Here is a 19,753-nt window from a genome sequence, read left to right as displayed (position 1 = left end):
TAACTGCATCACCTCATAGTCAGGTTTTTTTTTGCTGTTCAAAATGTGCATAACAGCTTCTTCAACGTTGATATATTCATATAGGTTTAGGAATGTTCCATATTTAATTTTGCACGTAATTATAGTCACTAAACCCGATAAAAACCCTGCCCCAGTCTGACCTCCAGCCTTCCGAATTTTAGAACTTGTATTTTGACTGCCGTTGTTGTTCCGGAAGTGACGTCTGTTTACAACCATTACGGTGCAAACGTATGAACGGACGACTCCAAGGTATTCTGATTTCCAAAAAACTCCGAAAGATGTCGTTGTTTACTGTGCATTTATTATTTTTTTAAAAAGACAATAGTCTGGAATGGAAATGTAGTTTTAATGGATAAGTTTTATATTCATGAACAGAAGTCGGCATCAGCCTCATGCGGAATTTGATTTATTTACTGAAACATGCAAGCTAATGAATGACAAAAAAAATCTACAACTTTGCTAATAAGTTATGACAAAGTATTTGTAAATCCCCAAGATTACATTACCTTCTATGAACATGCTCTCCTATGTATTCGTTATGTCTTTACCTTGATTTATTTATATATTTGTGTTCGGTTACTACTATTGGCAGTAATGTTCTGGCTGTATTTTTCTCCCTTGTCTGTTGTTGCAATACGACGGAAGCCCCCGAAGAGTCATGGTGGGGATTTTTTTTTTTTTTTTTTATGTTTTGCCACTTTTGCGTTCCATCGTAATAATTTTACGTTAACCCTAACCCATTTGTGAGGAAACGCAAAAGAGATACTGTATATTATTTACCAGTTGGGAGGTCCGTATCTATGGAATCAATTTTGTGCCAAAATGTTTATGTAATACTTTTGAAATATCAAACAAAAACGACAAATCAAAATACAAAAAAAGAAAAAAAAGTCCATTTTTTTAGACTGGCAAACAAATTATTCGTGTAATCGTGCAAAATATCAGTCTATTACTCTTCAGAAACCTTTTATTTTTGTTCCTCATCTTTCTCGGTTTTGTTTGACGTAATTTATTTTGGTTGCGATTCCAGCTCTCTCGTTTGCGCTCCCTGACTTTTTGCTTGCAGTTTTGGCGCAAACTTCACGTGTGGGTGGGCTGTCCAGGAATGCATTCCCATTGGCTAACTTGTGTTTGACTGACAGCTACGCTCAGCCATTCTCTACTCGGATTCTGGCGGACTGTTTGACGAGTGACCGATCCATTGACGGTAAACAAGGATCGAGTGGACTTCAGTGGCGACTGTGATATTGAATTAATTCGTAAATTCAATATCATGATCGAGTGGACTTCAGTGGCGACTATGATATTGAATTTACGAATTAATTCAATATCATAATCGCCATTGAAGTCCACTCGATCCTTGTTTACCGTCAATGGATCGGTCACTCGTCAAACAGTCCGCCAGAATCCGAGTAGGGAATGGCTGAGCGTAGCTGTCAGTCAAACACAAGTTAGCCAATGGGAATGCATTCCTGGACAGCCCACCCACATGGGAAGTTTGTGCCAAAACTGCAAGCAAAAAGTCAGGGAGCGCAAACGAGAAAGCTGGAATCGCAACCAAAATAAATTACGTCAAACAAAACTGAGAAAGACGTGGAACAAAAATAAAAGGTTTCTGAAGAGTAATAGACTATTTTGCACGATTACATGAATAATTTGTTTGCCAGTCTAAAAAAAATTGACTTTTCTTTTTTTGTATTTTGATTTGTCGTTTTTGTTTGATATTTCAAAAGTATTGTATGAACGTTTTGGCACAAAATTGATTCCATACGTATCGTGAAATACCGTGACCGAGGTCTTGAAAGTACTGACCGAGTATTCAATGCCGAGACCACGGTATTTCACCATACGGACCGACCTTAAGCTGGTAAATAATATTTATTTTTTTCTTTACCAAATTCTAACACAAAACGAGAGCGCCCGAAAGGGAAAACCGAGCCGCCATTTTGAATCCTCATTCATGGCTGTAATGCAAATTGCTTCCTCCTTGGTATACAAGTGCACTTCCATGGCAGGAAAAAAAACTACATTTTGCTGCCTATGTAGTCCCCTATTTATAGGAGTCATTCAGGATTCAGCCATGTTTTTGCTTGGCGTTAGCAAGTTAGAAGTTTTTAGCTTTCTCCTGAAATGTTTTGTCTTCCTCAGGGTAGTAAAACTCGCTATCACTGTGAACACTGTCGTTATCGCTATCCATGATGTAAAATGATGCTATTTTGAATCCTCATTCACGGCTGTAATGTAAATGGCTTCCTCCTCAGTATACAAGTGCACTTCCATGGCAGGAAAAAACTACATTTTGCTGCTGTAGTCCCCTATTTATACAAATAGGAGTCATTCAGGATTCAGCCATGTTTTTGCTCGGTGTTAGCAAGTTACAGTTTTTAGCTTTCTCCTGAAATGTTTTCTTTTATTTCTTCTCCCTCAGGGTAGTAAAACTCGCTTTCGCTGTGAACACTGTCGTTATCGCTATCCATGCCGTAAAATTAATGCTATTCTCCTGAGAAATGCTGGCAAAAATGTATAAGATTTTTGATGATCTTATAAATAAATCTTATAAATGTTGACAAAAAAAAATGCTATTATGTTTGTTGTTGTGAACGAGCAAGTCACCAGAGGTCCATAACTGGGTCCATACCATAGGATACGGACCCACTCGCCAGCCAATCAGAGCGCAGGATTTGGACCGCGAAAAAATAATACCCACTCTGACCCTTAGGGGGCGCCATACAAGATAAACCCAGAAATTATTAAAATAATCTAAAGTTTAAAAATAAAAATTTTGAATGGATGAAGTCTCACAGGTCAGTTTGTTGAGTGTTTTTCTGCTTCAAGCTGCATCACAAAGCGGAAATGGCAAAAGACATGTGGTTGTATAAGCAAATATAAGTATAGTGCGTGATACTGCTTTTGAGACCACAAATTTTTACAGTACAGGACATAGAAATGAAATGCTAATGAACAGAAAAATATGCTTATTACTACCTCAAACTCTCTGTGAAGAATGTTTCTATTGGCCCTGTTTTCTGCACAAGCCTGGATCACACTGGTTGATAACATAAGCAGAAAGTATAACCTGGTTTAATAATAGATCTGTTGTTGGAGGATCTTCACTGTATAAGCTGACATGGAGAGCATGAAAAACTGACTTAACTCTGTCAAAATGGTGGATCACTCATCAGACACTGCATCATGACTTCACATTCCCAAACCCTTTACACTCACTAGACCTACTGGTGCATCTCAGACAATTGGAATATCGTGGAAAAAAAAGTTCATTTTTTTCACAATTTAATTCAAAACCGTAAACTTTCATATATTCTAGATTCGTTACACATAAAGTGAAATATTTTAAGCCTTTTTTTGTTTTAATTTTGATTATGGATTATAGCTCATGAAAATCAGAACCAGTATCTCTCATTATTTGAATATTTCCAAAGATTGTTCAGAAAATTATTTATAATAAAAAAAAAAGTCTAACTTCTGAAAAGTATTTTCATTTATACACTCAGTACTTAGTTGGGGCTCCTTTACCATGAATTACTGCATCAATGTGGCGTGGCATGGAGGCGATCAGCCTGTGGCACTGCTGAGGTGTTATTGAAGCCCAGGTTGCTTTGATGATGGTCTTCAGCTCGTCTGTATTTTTGGGTCGGGTGTTTCTCATCTCCCACTTGACAATACCCCATAGATTCTCTATGGGGTTCAGGTCAGGCGAGTTGGCTGGCCAATCAAGCACAGTAATATCATGGTCAGCAAACCATTTGGTCGTAGTTTTGGCACTGTGGGCAGGTGCTAAGTCCTGCTGGAAAAGGAAATCGGCATCTCCATAAAGCTTGTCAGCAGATGGAAGCATGATGCACATAATTTCTTCCACTAAAGTTTAGGACTGATCCTGTATTTCTTAAATATTTAGTTATGATGTTAGCTGTGTTTGAATGTTCAATCCAGGACATTCCATTGCAAATATAACATTTATACTTAGTATAAATACAGAGGTGATTATAGAAAATCATGTGCGCTGTTTGGTCGAGTAATCCGGATTATTTCTCGATAATCACCTTGAGCGACTTGGCAAAATGTTGGCCAATCGCTTTGTTACCATAAGTGAGGAAGAAGTACAAATTGTGAATGAAAATGCTGTTTCTAAAAGCACTAAAAATGCTACAAAGTTTGGTCTAAAACTATTTAAAGGTAAGGTGAAATTATGATTTATCTATTTCAAAACAAAGTATTTTATTTGACTTGGCATAGATAAGTGACACAAGCCTGCGCCACGCCATTATTACATTTGCATGCTGATTTTGAAGTTTGAAATAAATTGTTTTTAATACAATTTTTTAAAATAATCACCTGTGTATTTATGCTAAAACAATTATCCGCCTCAGGCTCAGTGAATATTACTGAGCCTTCGGTGAATAGTTCTTAAATAGAGATACACAGTATACATTTAGTACATATAAATAGACTGATAGCACTGTCTAGTATAAAAGATTAGCCAATGATCATAGATACAAAGTTAAATGTGTATAGTGTTTTGTACCTGGACTTTTATATAACACAAGCTCTTTTGTAGTGACTGCTTACAAAGTGTGTCCCCATCGGTCAGTCTGTCTAGAGCAGTTGAAGAGGCCTTCAAAGATGAGGTAATGATTCAACCTTCCTGTTTGTCCTCTATGGCTTATGGCCAGCACCAGTCAATCATTATTCACACAGTAAGCAAGTTTAGTGACATGCCAGTTTGTACATAACCAGAGATTGTACTGTTTGAGTACAGAGTTTTACTTGTATGTGTCATTTTGAAAAAAGTGCTTTTCTTTACTCCAGGCAGTGTTGGTAAGTACCTGAATGAGGAACTAGCTTCTCTTTAATGAAAGTTTATCATGCTATCTAGGTCACTGTTCATTAAGGTGCTGTTTTTGTTTACATTTATTAATAACTGTTAATCAAGATGCATGTTAATCAATATACATGTACATAATAAAGCTTAGTAATTTGCTCAGCTGCTCAGTGGGAGCTCTACTGCCTTCATTATTGAGAAATCAAAGTGCTGTTTTCCTTTTTTATATGAATATATACTGTAATGGTTAATAATCCCATGATCCAGTATCACCCAGTAGAGGATGGGTTTCTTTTTGAGTCTGGTTTCTCTCAATTTCTTTCATGTCACCTCTAACTTGCTAATTAGGGATCTACATATATCGACATTTTTGGGTTTTTTTGTGCCACTGTCTATTGTTTAATTTCTACAGAAATAAAATTGAATTCAAGTGGCCTTATAGGAAAGTCAACTGGATATTTGTGTGCTTCAAAATGAACTTCAAATAAAGTAACCTGGCATCATTTTATGCAGGGTAATTAAAAAAGTAAACATTAAAAAATGTTACTTCCAACATTTTCTTTCCAATTTTGTTTTATTTTCTTTATAATTCTGTTGTCCTTTTTACGATAAAGCATAATGAGTACCTAATCCCCTTGAGATGCAATGTTTACACTAGTCTTGCAGCAGTAGTTTACAAGTGTTAACATTATTTGAATCACCCTGTAAGTATAATGATGTACCGGTAGTTACTTCTACACATCAAGTGCTACAACCACTGTGTTGTGCTGTGTAATAATACATTTTTCAGGTTTTTTTTTTTTTTTAACATTTCTGAATTTTACCTTTATTATTTAAAATGTCAGGAGGAGCCTTTTTCTGGCCAGTGTGAATGAATTGATTGGTCCATGGCCCAAGTCCTCAGACTCTCTCGCACCCTTCTTAACTGGAGTCCTCGATGGGTCAGAAGCATGTGTTCACTAGAAGAGCAAGCTCGGGCCATCTTTGCTGCTGCTGTGGAGGGAGTGCAGCCGGACAACGTGGTACGCAGAGCTCTACAGCGACGGGGTGATGAGTTGGTGGTGGCTGAGCACAGTTTCAAGCTCCATCATAACCTGCACCTAGTAGGGTTTGGGAAGGCTGTGCTGGGGATGGCTGCAGAGGCAGAAAGGATTGTGGGAGATCACCTGGTTCAAGGGATAGTTAGTGTGCCTCATGGAATTCAGGAAACACTGAAATGTCACAGGAAGCTGTAAGTACCCATTGTATACCTTGTGTTTTATGGTTTAAAAAGTGGAGCTAGAGCCTACCTCAATATTTATCAGGTATTGTGAATAAAAACTATCATTTTCTTCTGCGTTTACTGTTATATATTGATATTATTGACACCATTACTTTTTTTTGTTCTATCATTTGCATTATAATTTTGATAATGTTATGATTCTTTTTCTAATACAGTGCTTCAATCTACATTTTATATGATGTCTTAAGTGTGTTCTGTAATTTCAGGAATATGTTGCTAGACACCGACAGTAAAATAAAAGTGATGGAAGGAGCTAAACACAACCTGCCAGACACAGATGCCCAGAGATCAGCGGAGAGCATTTGGGAACTTGCCAGTAATCTTACTGAGAGAGATCTGCTGCTTGTTCTCATATCAGGTACAATCTCAATTTTCTAATCCAGGCTTCAAACAGAGCTATGCATAAATGTGACAAACAATACATGGCTGCTACTTGCATGGAATTTTATTTTAAATGTGCTCTAGATGGCATCTATTTTGTGGATTCATTTCTGTGTTTATTTGTCTGGCACATAACTTTTGTAGGTGGTGGCTCTGCTTTATTACCTGCTCCAATTCCACCAATAACTCTTCAGGAAAAACAGGAAGTGGCACGTTGCCTGGCAGCTGCAGGGGCAACGATTCAAGAGTTAAACACAGTGAGGCGAGCCTTGTCACTGTTGAAAGGTGGAGGCTTGGCCCATTGCGCGTACCCTGCCCAGGTAAGATTATGTAACTGTTTCCACTTAAGCCATTAAGCAGAGGCTACATGCATATAGCAGTGTTAAATAGATTTTGATTGAAATCTTTTTAATTAAATATTGAGGCGCTTTTATGTGCTCCTAGATCAGATGCATATCCAATACATGGCACTGCAGCTGGAAAGAAGTCTGGTACAAATTGATTTGTTGTTTTTTAGTTTGTTTGTTTTTTTTGTCCAACCAACCCCCCCCCCCCCCCCCCCCCCCCCCCCCAAAAAAAAAAAATACCGCCAGGGCAAATGAATTACGCAGCAGCTTGTATTTCATTCATTTACTACTTCTGCAGTGATTTAAAAATAAGTGGACATACAAGTCACATCTGGGCAGAGGTCTTTGACAGGCAGGTGCGGGCAGACAACATTGACAGATATGAGTCACTGACACATGGTTAATCAACAAGGCAGAAAAAAAAACAGAATTGAGAACTAAAACCAAATCATACTTCATGCATCTCTGTCAGTATAGTAGTGCATCTTAAACAGTTAGAATATCATGAAAAAGTTCTTTATTTTTCATACTTTAATTCAAAAAGGTAAACTTTCATATATTCTATATTCATTACACGTAACGTGAACTTGTACTTATTCCTATCTCAAACTCTCTGTGAAGAATGTTTCTACTGGCCCTATTTTCTGTACAATCCTGGTTCACAATGATTGATAACATAAGCAGAAAGTATAACTTGATTTAATCACAGATCTGTTGTTAGAGGATCTTCACTGTGTATGTGGACATGGAGAGCACAAAAAACTGACTTAACCCTGTCAAGATGGTGGATCACTCCATAAGACACTGCAACATGACTTAACGTTCCCAAACCCTATACACTCACTAGATCTACTAGTGCACCTCAAACAATTGGAATATCATGAAAAAGTTCATTTTTTTCATAATTTAATTCAAAAAGGTAAACTTTCTCATTGTATATTCATTACATGTAAAGTGAAATGAAATGAATGACATGTTTGAAATGAATTTACATGTAATGAAATATTTTGCCAATATGGCGAAAGTTTTGGACCGCAAAAATGAGGATCGTGCCAGGGAAATTGATAAATCGAACGGGATAAAGAACTGTTTCCGATGGGCATGGCTCGATAGTAGCGTTACCGTGCAGATAGGGACACAAACTGTGACAACGTGCCTGACGGAACATATCTGAAAAGTGGACGTGCTGGGAAAGGTTCTGTGTATTCTGTGCTCAGATATGATCAATTATGGAAACAGAGGAGCTAGAAACCTCCAGGAGCACATCAAAACAAAAAAGCACAAAGGTACGTTTTACTTAAATTGTCAGAGATAGTCAGGAGGAATCTAATATATCGTTACGGTTACCTCCATTATCGCTCATGATATATAATTACACTACCGTTCAAAAGTTTGGGGTCACTTTGAAATTTCCTTATTTTTGAAAGAAAAGCACTGTTCTTTTCAATGAATATCACTTTAAACTAATCAGAAATGCACTCTATACATTGCTAATGTGGTAAATGACTATTCTAGCTGCAAATGTCTGTTTTTTGGTGCAATATCTACATAGGTGTATAGAGGCCCATTTCCAGCAACTATCACTCCAGTGTTCTAATGGTACAATGTGTTTGCTCATTGCCTCAGAAGGCTAATGGATGATTAGAAAACCCTTGTACAATCATGTTAGCACAGCTGAAAACAGTTTAGCTCTTTAGAGAAGCTATAAAACTGACCTTCCTTTGAGCAGATTGAGTTTCTGGAGCATCACATTTGTGGGGTCGATTAAATGCTCAAAATGGCCAGAAAAATGTCTTGACTATATTTTCTAGCCTGGCAAGCCAGACTAAATGTGAATATTTAGTCTGGCATCGATCCGTAGACATTTCCGACGGGGGTAGGAGGAACAAACCGCTGTCTTTCAAACTGTCTCTGTGCGTATAGGCCAACGCTCTGACCAATCAGTGCAACAGTGACTGTGACATAGTCAGAGCGACAGAAAGCAGTGGGGGAGGCCTTGAAATAAGTATTTTTTTCAAAATGCGTATTAATTAATAAACGGGTTCTAGATATTAAGAAGTTTGGAGATAATGACCACAAGTTTGGAGTCTGTACCACATTTTTTTTTTCCAAGTGTTTTTCAAGGGTTTGCTTAAACTGTTTTTGAGAGTTTTTATTTAGTGGTGTTTGGTGAAATAATTTCCCTTAAATTTAAAATAACGGGAAAATAAGAAACAATCAAAAAGTAATGTTTCAAAGCTGTTTATTAATTCTTCGTACTGCACAAACTAGCCCCATCCTTTTGGCTACGAGCGGAGCCAGCTGGTAGATCAGACTTTTGCCATAGCCGGTCGGCAAAACAACGAAAACGTCCTTCTTGAAAAGGAATGAGCGGAGAGCCTCTTCCTGCTCATGTTTCACCGAAAACTCCAAGTCTAATTCTTCTAAAACTGATTCCAAAGCGGAGTCAAACACGCGCTGTTCACTAGCCATAGCCATCTTTCCTGCTGTGTTTTCTCCAGCGTCGCGCAGCTTTGTCATCACTCCTGCAAAAGCCTGCCCAAAGAATCCAAACAAAAACCTTTCTTTGTGATTGACGGGCACGATTTGATGCCCGGGGTGTTTTTGTTTATATGGTGCGAGGCTAGACCCATTCGCTAGGCAAAAATATTTTTGGCCGCTAGGCGGGTGGGTCTAGTTTACTAGGCTATATATTTTCTATTCATTTTACAACTTATGGTGGTAAATAAAAGTGTGACTTTTCATGGAAAACACAAAATTGTCTGGGTGACCCCAAACTTTTGAATGGCAGTGTATATCTGTAGGGATTTGTTATCTTAAAGTTTATAAACGTTTTAAACCATCATTGAATTTGAAAACACTCAATATACTGTGAAAAAAGAATCTCCTTCTCACCCCCAGCGGGGGGGTGGTATCCATGTCATCCTCAAGCTCGGGTCCTCTACCAGAGGCCTGGGAGTTTGAGGGTTCTGCGCAGTATCTTCGATGTTCCTAGGACTGCGCTCTTCTGGACTGAGGCTTCAGATGTTGTTCCTGGCATTTACTGGAGCCACTCTCCCAGTTTGGGGGTTACTGCCCCAAGTGCCCCCACTACCACGGGGACCACGCAACCCTTGACCTTCCACATCCGTTCCAGCTGCTCTTTCAACCCTTGATACTTCTCAAGTTTCTCATGTTCCTTCTTCCTGATGTTGGCATCAGCTGGGATCGCCACATCTATCACCACCACCCTCTTCTGCTCTTTGTCCACCACCACTATGTCTGGTTGGTTAGCCAGGATCTGTTTGTCAGTCTGGAAGCTGAAGTCCCACAGAACCTTGGCCCTGTTGTTCTCAGCCACCTTCTGTGGTATGGCCCATTGGGACTTGGGTACTTCTATTCCATACTGGTTGCAGATGTTCCTGTATACTATCCCAGCCACTTGGTTGTGCCTCTCCATGTACGCTGATCCAGCTAGCATCTTACACCCTGCTACTATGTGCTGGACTGTTTCAGGGGCTTCTTTGCACAGTCTGCATCTTGGGTCTGATCTACTCTGGTAGATCCTGGCCTCTATGGCTCTTGTGCTTATGGCCTGTTCTTGTGCTGCCATGATTAGTGCCTCTGTGCTGTCTGTCAGTCCTGCATTATCCAGCCACTGGTAGGATTTCTTGATATCAGCCACTTCCTCTATCTGACGGTGGTACATGCCATGTAGGGGTTTGTCCCTCCAGGTTGTCTGTTCCTCCTCCTCCTCTGCACTCTCATCAGGGTTCTGCTGCCTGAGACATTCACTTAGCAGTTCATCCTTTGGGGCCATCTTTCTGATGTATTCTCAGATTTTTGATGTTTTATCCTGGACCGTGGTCTTGATGCTCACTAGCCCTCGGCCTCCCTCTTTCCGCTTAGTGTATAGTCTCAGGGTGCTGGACTTGGGGTGGAACCCTCCATGCATGGTGAGGAGCTTTCTAGTCTTGATATCTGTGGCTTCTATCTCCTCCTTTGGCCAGTTTATGATACCAGCAGGGTATCTGATGACTGGTAGTGTGTACATGTTGATGGCTTGGACCTTGTTCTTACCATTCAGCTGATTCTTCAGGACCTGCCTTACTCTCTGGAGGTATTTGGCTGTGGTTGACTTCCTTGTGGCCTCTTCTTGGTTTCCATTAGCCTGTGGGATGCCAAGGTACTTGTAGCTGTCTTGGATATCACCTATGTTGCCCTCTGGTAGGTCAATCCCCTCAGTCTGGATCATCTTGCCTCTCTTTGAGACCATCCGGCCACACTTGTCCAATCCGAATGACATCCCTATGTCATCGCTGTAGATCCGGGTGGTGTGGATCAGCGAGTCTATTTCTCGCTCGTTCCTGGCATACAGCTTGATGTCCTCCATGTAGAGCAGGTGGCTGATTGTTGCCCCACTACGGAATCGGTACCCGTAGCCGCTCTTCGTGATGATCCAACTGAGGGGGTTCAGGCCTATGCAGAACAGCAGTGGTGATAGTGCATCTCCTTGGTATATGCTGCACTTGATGTTGACTTGGGCAATGGGTTTTGAGTTGGCCTCTAGGGTTGTCTTCCACATTTCCATTGAGTTCTGGATGAAGGTCCTTAGGTTCCTGTTGATCTTATACAGTTCCAGACATTCCAGTATCCATGTGTGTGGCATTGAGTCGTAGGCTTTCTTGTAGTCAATCCAGGCAGTGCACAGGTTGGTCTGTCTCTTCTTACAGTCTCGGGCGACTGTTCTATCGACCAGTAGCTGATGCTTGGCTCCTCTGGTGTTACTGCCAATTCCTTTCTGTGCCTCGCTCATGTATTGAGCCACATGCTTACTCATTTTTGCCGTAATGATGCCTGACCGGGCCTTCCATGTTGTGCAGAGACAGGTAATTGGCCGGTAGTTGGATGGGATGGGTCCCTTCTGGGGGTCCTTCATGATTTAGGACTGTCCTGCCTTGGGTTAGCCATTCTGGGTGGGTCCCATCCCTCAGCAGCTGGTTCATCTGTGCTGCTAGGCGTTCATGGAGTGCAGTTAGCTTCTTCAGCCAGTACGTATGGATCATATCGGGGCCTGGTGCTGTCCAGCTCTTCATCTTTGACACTCTTTCTTGGACGTCTGCCATTGAGATGGTTACTGATTCTTGTTCTGGGAGGTTGCTGTGGTCAGCTCTTAGGTCCACTAACCATTGGGCATCGGTGTTGTGTGATGCCTTTCTTTCCCATATGTCTTTCCAGTATTTTTCCACCTCAGCTCTTGGTGGGTCTGACTGGTTGTTGTTCCCCTGCCACTGAGAGTACACCTTGGCTGGTTTACAGCTTGTTTATTCTCCTGGCCTCTCCCTCCTTGGTGTATCTCTTCAACCGGGTGGCCAGAGCTGTTAGTCGCTGTTTGGCAGTTTCGAGTGCCTCTGGTATGGAGAGTGAGTTGTACTTCCTGGGTGCCCCTTTATTCACCATGTTCCCTTTCTGTAGTTCAGCTAGCTGGCTAACTTCTCTCCATGCTGCCTTTATCTTGGCCTCTAATCGTCTCTTCCATGGTGGATACTGTTTATGTCCTGAGCCCACCTTGTGTCCAAGCATCTCCATGATTACTGTTGCTGTACTGTGTATCAGCTTGTTGGTCTCAGTGATGGTTCTTGTGGAGATTGTCTTCAGAGCAGCATTCACATCTACTAGTAGATCTTCTGAAGGTACTTGGCAACTCAGCTTCGGTATTCGTCGGGGGCTCCAGGTCACGATCTTCCTTCTCAGGTCAGCAGCTCTTGTCTTGAGGCTGTTAGCTGTTGGTTCCCAATCTCTGGTTGTGGGGATGATGATGACGCCATCTCCCCGCTGACCTGTCTTCCTGGCTCCCCCTTGCCATAGCATCGTTGTTGTATTTCATTAATACTCTAGTTGTGATAGTAGGATGTTGGAACACTGGGCTAATAGCTGTTTCTTTGTTAGCCTCGATTGTGGGTTTCGATGTATCCAATGGTCCCACATTCGCTGCATGTATCCCCTCTCTCTGGGATTGCTTGTATAGTAGCATTCCAGCAAATCCGTATTTTCTGTCCTCGTCCATCGATGTCTTGTTCCATTTCTCATCAGTTTGCCCTGGTTCCCTAGCAATTTGACCCGGGCGATGTCTGAGCCAGTATGACTCTATCAGTTATGTCTTCACAGATAGGCTGATATATCATGAGGGGTCCTGCCTAAGGACCCTTACTAGATGATGTTTTGCCCCGACCAGGATTCGAACCCCGATCTCCCGCATCGTAGTTAGTGAGCATTACCACTGTACTATATTACTGTACTGTGTGTGTATATATATTTGTGTATGTATGTGGGAAAGGGGGATTGTGAATTGGGCAAATGCCCCCTAGACCGGTCAGGTTAGCGTGCATTATGTCTGCCCTTGGCAGACATTTCAGAGGGTTTTTTTTTTTTTAAATGTCCCATTCTCATCCCTGTATCTCAAATTATTAGAATATTTCCTAAGATCATTAAAAAAGGATTTACAATACAGAAATGTCCAGCTTCTGAAAAGTATGTTCATTTATACACTCAGTGCTTGGTTGGGGCTCCTTTACCACAAATTACTGCATCAGTGCGGCATGGCATGGAGGCGATCAGCCTATGGCACTGCTTAGGTGTTACTGAAGCCCAGATTACTTTGATAGCGGTCTTCAAGTCTTCTGTATTTTTGGGTCGAGTGTTTCTCATCATCTTCCTGACAATATCCCACAGATTCTCGATGGGGTTCAGGTCAGGCGAGTTGGTTGGCCAATTAAGCACAGTAATATCATGGTCAGCAAACCATTTGGTTGTAGTTTTGGTACTGTGGGCAGGTGCCATGTCCTGCTGGAAAAGGAAATCGGCATCTCCATAAAGCTTGTCAGCAGATGGAAGTGTGAAGTGCTCTAAAATCTCCTGGTGAACGGCTGCATTGACTTTGGACTTGATCAAACACAGTGGACCAACACCAGCAGATGACATGGCACTCCAAATCATCACAGACTGCAGAAACTTCACACTGGACTTCACACACCTTGGATTCTCTGCCTCTCCATTCTTCTTCCAGACTCTAGGACCTTGATTTCCAAATGAAATGCTAAATTTACTTTCATCTGAAAAGAGGACTATGGACCACTGAGCAACAGTCCAGTTATTTCTCTCCTTAGCTTGGTAAGACACTGCTGACGTTGTCTCTGGTTCAGGAGTGGCTTGATGTGAGGAATGCAACGGTTGTAGCCCTTTTTCTGAAGATGTCTGTGTGTGGTGGCTCTTGATGCACTGACATCAGCCTCAGTCCACTCCTTGTGAAGCTCTCTCAAGTTCTTGAATCAACTTTTCTTGACACTCCTCAAGACTGCAGCCATCCCTGTTGCTTGTGCACCTTTTCCAGCCAGCCTTTTCAGCAATGACCTTCTGTGGCTTACCCACCTTGTGAAGGGTGTCGATGATCGTCTTTTGGACAACTGTCGAGTCAGCAGTCTTCCCCATGATTGCATGTATTGAACTAGACAGAGATACATGGTATTCACACTGTTTTACTCAAACTCAAAATACACTATTTTGAGATTTAAAAAAAAATTTTTGCACTGTAGGCTATAATTGGGGCGACGCAGTGGTTAGCACTGTTGCATCACAGCAAGAAGGTTCTGACTGGGGCCTTTCTGTGTGGAGTCTGCATGGGTTTCCTTCAGGTGCTCCGGTTTCCCTCACAGTCCAAAGACCTGCAGTTAGGCTAACTTGCTACTCTAAATTGTCAGTTGATCAAGCTTGGAGAGAGATGAGACACACCAATGATGGACTGTTAAAATTCAATTCAGTTCAATTCAATTCAAAACACTTTTTTTTTTGTCCCCTAAGGACAAAGTGTTTTGTCATCAGTGGTGCCCCTATGGCCATTGCAGGCTATGGGGAAGAAGACCATAATAATTAAAATGGAAAAATGCTTGAAACATTTTACTTTGTGTAATGGGTGTAAAATATATTAAATTTTCACTTTATGAAACAACTGATGGAAAATATTGAACTTTTTCACAATACTTTGAGATGTTACATGCATGCATACATACATACAGTTGTGGTCAGAAGTTTACGTACAGTGACATGAATGTCATCTTGGATATGAATGTCATGGCAATATTTGAGCTTTCAATGATTTATCTGAACTGTTCTTTTTCTGTGGTAGAATGATTGTACAGCATACATCTTTAAAAAAATAGAATTCAGTGCACAATTTTCTTTGGGTTTTCTGAAATCAATACAGGGTCAAAAGTATACATACAGGGTCAAAAATTTACATACAGCACACCTAATATTTGGGTAAAATATTTCTTCGCAAGATTCACCTTCACCAAACATTTTTTTTGTTTATCATGAACAAGCTTCTGGCAGAATTCTGATTGGATATTTCATGACTCTTCATGGTAGAATTAGTAGAGTTCAATTATTATTATTTTTTTCCCCTTGGCATGGACTCTACTTATAAGCACGGTCCATATATTTTCAATAGGGTTGAAGTCAGGGCTTGTTTTAAGCTTAATGTTTGCCTGCTTTATCCTCAACAACCAGCTCTGATGTGTGTTTGGGTTGATTGTCCTGTTGTAACTCCCAATCATGTTCAGGTTTCCAATGATTTGGTTATGCTGAAGAATTCTGAGGTAGTCCTCCATTATTCCATCCACTTTGTGCAATGAACCGGTTCCACTAGCAGTAAAATGGCCCCAGAGCATGATGCTGCTACCACCACCATCAGCTGGTACAGTGTTCCTCTGTACATCATGGTCATTGTGGCCAAACAACTCAATCTTTGTCTCATGTGACCATACAGATTTCTTCCAGAAGGCTTTTTCTTTGTCCATGTGGTCAGTTGCAAAATTTAGTTAAGCTTGAAGGTGTCAATTTTGGAGCAGGGGTTATTTCTTGGATAGCAGCCTCTTAGTCCATGGTGATATAAAACTCACTGAACTGTAGACAGTGATCCAGCAGCTTCCAGTTCATGGCAGGGTTGTGCCATGGTGGTTCCTGACCATCCAAACCAATTTCCTTTCAGCTGAGGGTGACGGTTTGGGTTTTCTTGAAGTAGAGTGACTTGGCAATGTGACTACATCTCCCAGTAACTTACATACAATTGTTTGAACTGATCTTGGGCCCTGCAGTTGTTTAGAAATGACTCTAAGAGACATTCCTGAGTTGTGTACATCTGCTATCCTCTTTCTCAGATCTGCATTGAGCTCCTTGGACTTTCCCATTTTACTGTGTGTTGGTCAATCCAATGAATGCTGTAAACAAGCCCTTTTTATGAAGGCACAGAGAAGCTACCAGCTGTAGTCAATCATAATCACTAACAGGAAGTTAAGAGGCCTTGGCAAGATGAGACATTTTGCAAGTCTCAGCACCTCTGAATTAATATTCTGAGTGTATGTAAATTTTTGACCCTGTATGTATACTTTTGACTCTCATTGATTTCAGAAAACCCAAAGTGCACTAAATTGTAGTTTTGTTTTTTTTTAAGATGTATGCTGTACAATCATTCTGCCACAGAAAAAGAACAGTTCAGAGAAAATCACTGAAAGCCCAAATATTGCCATGACATTCATGTCGCTGTATGTAAACTTCTGACCACGAGTGTTTTTTTTTATCTATCTATCTATCTATCTATCTATCTATCTATCTATCTATCTATCTATATTTTCTCTCTCTCAGTCAGAAGTGTGTGTTTATAGTGCCTCAAAGCATTTAAGAAATTGGGTAATGCAAAAGGACAATGATCACAAGCACACCAGCCAGTCAGAATGGCTAAAGAAGAAAAAAACAATCAAGGTCCTGGAAAGGCCAAGTCAAAGTCCAGACCTCAACTCCAGAGAGCTGTGCATAAACAAATGCCCTCAAACATCAATGAATTGGAGCAATGTTGTAAAGAAGAGTGGGCCAAATTTTCTCTAAAACTGAAACTCCTACAGAAAGTTTTTTAGGTTATTGTTGCTAAAGTTGGTTCTGCATACTACTGAATTACAGGGTGTATTTGTTTTTCCCCCCAGCATGATTTCTAAAATGTTTGTTTACTTTGGGGAAAAAAATAACTACATAGTTGAAGACCACACAATTGTTCTTTAGGTCATCAAGTCAAGTTTATTTTTATAGCGCTTTTAACAATCAACATTGTCGTAAAGCAGCTTTACAGAATTTTAATGACTTTTTAAACATGAGAATTTTATCCCCAACCTATCCCCAATTAGCAAGGTTATGATAAATAAAAATAGAATGGAAGGAGGGTTTACTTTCTTTTTCTTATGATTAGGTCTACAAGACCACATGACAAAAAGGACTGTTGTCTTTCTCCAGTATGAGGTAATTCCATTTTGTCCTTTCTGTTAGGTGGTCGGTCTGATTTTGTCTGACATCATTGGAGATCCAGTAGATCTCATAGCCAGTGGCCCAACAGTACAGAGTGAGACTTCACTGGCAGAAGTCTGGGCCATCTTGAACCACTACAACCTCTCTGCCACTCTCCCATTATCTGTGAAAGAGGTTCTGAATCAAACTGGTTCCCAACAGAGTAGCAGACTGAAGGATCAACCACAGCAGGTCAACGTTCTCAACACTGTGATTGGCTCCAATACTATTGCTCTGGAGTGCGCCAGCCATAGAGCACAAGAGTTAGGCCTTCGACCAGTAATTCTATCTCCAGGGGTGTGTGGTAATGTTCAAGCTGTGGCCCGACTCTATGGCTTACTGTCTCGTTTTGCCTGTTCTCCAGGGAAGGAGCTTCCAGAGCTCAGAGATCAGATCCTCAAACTGGGGCCAGACGTTGGGGTGGGGAGCTCAGAACTTTGTCGCACAATGAAACATTTGGAAGTAGACCGGCAGGAAAGCTGGCATGCCACATGCCTGCTGGCTGGAGGTGAACCCACTGTCCAGCTACTGGGGAAAGGCAGAGGTGGAAGGAACCAAGAGCTAGCCCTAAGGGTGGGGCTAGAGCTCAGCAAGGAAATGGAGAGAAGCATGACCGTATTCCTCAGTGGTGGAACTGATGGTCAGGATGGCCCAACTGAAGCAGCTGGAGCAGTTAGTGATGGGAACATGGAAGCAGAGGCCAAAAGTCAGGGACTGGACATTGATGGATTTCTTTGCAACAATGATTCATTCACATTTTTCTCATCCCTTTCCAAGGGGCAGAAGCTGCTTTTGCCAGGGCTCACCGGTACCAATGTAATGGATGTTCATATGATGATTCTGCCCCACCAACACCAGAGTAACTGATCCAAAAGATTTTTACTTAAGATTTTAGATTGAGTTTAGGGAAAATATGTTTAAGCATAAAAAGTTGATGTGCATATTAAGATTGAGAACATCCAACAGGATATTCTTAGTGCCATCAAGACAAGGTAAGAGCTTATGGTATAATATGGTAGTTATTACCTGGTAAATGATCATTTTGTAAGACAGATTTTGTTTATATGATACATACATAGTGTCTTGCAAAAGTATTCATCCTCCTTAATGTTTGTACTGTTTTGTCACATTACAAGCTGGAATTAAAATTTTTTTTTTTTTTTGGGGGGGGGTAAGCACTATTTGATTTCCATAACGTGCCTACAACTTTAAAGGTGCAAATTGTTGTTTTAGTGTGACACAACCAATAATTAAGATGAAAAAACAGAAATCTGGAGTGTGCGTAGGTATTCACCCTTTCGTATGAAACCCCTAAATAAGAGCTGGTCCAACCAATTCACTTCATAAGTCACATAATTAGTTGATTAAGAGTCACCTGTGTGCAATCAGTGTCACATGATCTATCACATGATGTCTGTATAAATCAACCTGTTCTAGAAGGACCCTAACTTTGCAACACTACTAAGCAAGCAACATGAGAACCAAGGAGCACTCCAAACAGGTCAGTGACAAAGTTGTGAAGTAATATGGATCAGGATTGGGTTATAAAAATATCCCAAACTTTGAATATCCCATGGAGCACTATTAAATCCATTATAGTAAAATGGAAAGAATATGGCACTATTACAAACCTGACAAGAGAGGCTGCCCACCAAAACTCACAGACCAGGCAAGGATGGCATTAATCAGAGATGCAACAAAGACACCAGAGATAGCATTGAAGGAGCTGCAAAGATCCACAGCAGAGATGGGAGTATCTGTCCATAGTACCACTTTAAGCCGTACACTCCACAGAGCGGGGCTTTATGGAAGAGTGGCCAGAAAAAAGTAATTGCTAAAGAAAAGATGTTTGGAGTTTGTCCAACAGCATGTGGCAGACTCCCCAAACACATGGAAGAAGATTCTCTGGTCAAATGAGACTAAAATTGATATTTTTGGCCATCATGGGAAACGCCATGTGTGGCGCAAACCCAACACCCTGAGAACACCATTCCTACAATGAAGCATGGTGGTGGCAGCATCATGCTGTGGGGATGTTTTTCACCTGCAGGGATAGGAAAGCTGGTCAGGACTGAAGGAAAGATGGATGGCACTAAATACAGGGCAGTTCTGGAAGAAAGCCTGTTTGAGTCAGCCAGAGGCTTGAGACTAGGACGAAGGTTCACATTCCAGCAGGATAATGACCCTAAATATACTGCTAAAGCTACACTGGAGTGGTTTAAAGGGAAACATTTAAATGTGTTGGAATGGCCTAATCAAAGCCCAGACCTCAATCCAATTGAGAATCTGTGGCATAACTTGAAGATTGCTGTAAACCAAAGCAACCCATGTAACTTGAAGGAGTTAGAGCAGTTTTGCCTTGAGGAATGGGCAAAAATCCCAGTGGCTAGATGTGCTAAGCTAATAGAGACATACCCCAAAAGACTTGCAGCTGTAATTGCAGCAAAAGATGGTTCTACAAAAGTATTGACTTGGGGGGGATACCTGTGCACACTCCCGATTTCTGGGGTTTTT

At 41.0% G+C, this 19,753-nt stretch overlaps 1 protein-coding gene across 1 annotated transcript; it reads left to right on the top strand.

Moving 5' to 3' along the window:
- The first annotated feature begins 220 nt into the window (after positions 1-220).
- Positions 221-18,338, top strand: glyctk (glycerate kinase). The gene is made up of 6 exons (XM_060919223.1): positions 221-270; positions 4,598-4,667; positions 5,707-6,092; positions 6,350-6,501; positions 6,669-6,844; positions 17,222-18,338. The coding sequence occupies exons 3-6, from the start codon at positions 5,749-5,751 to the stop codon at positions 18,104-18,106; spliced, it is 1,557 nt and encodes a 518-aa protein (XP_060775206.1). The 5' UTR covers positions 221-270; positions 4,598-4,667; positions 5,707-5,748; the 3' UTR covers positions 18,107-18,338.
- The last annotated feature ends 1,415 nt before the right edge of the window (positions 18,339-19,753 follow it).

This window comes from Neoarius graeffei, chromosome 4 (genome assembly GCF_027579695.1).
Source record: "Neoarius graeffei isolate fNeoGra1 chromosome 4, fNeoGra1.pri, whole genome shotgun sequence".
Taxonomy (NCBI): domain Eukaryota; kingdom Metazoa; phylum Chordata; class Actinopteri; order Siluriformes; family Ariidae; genus Neoarius; species Neoarius graeffei.
This window is presented reverse-complemented; position numbering and strand designations above follow the sequence as displayed.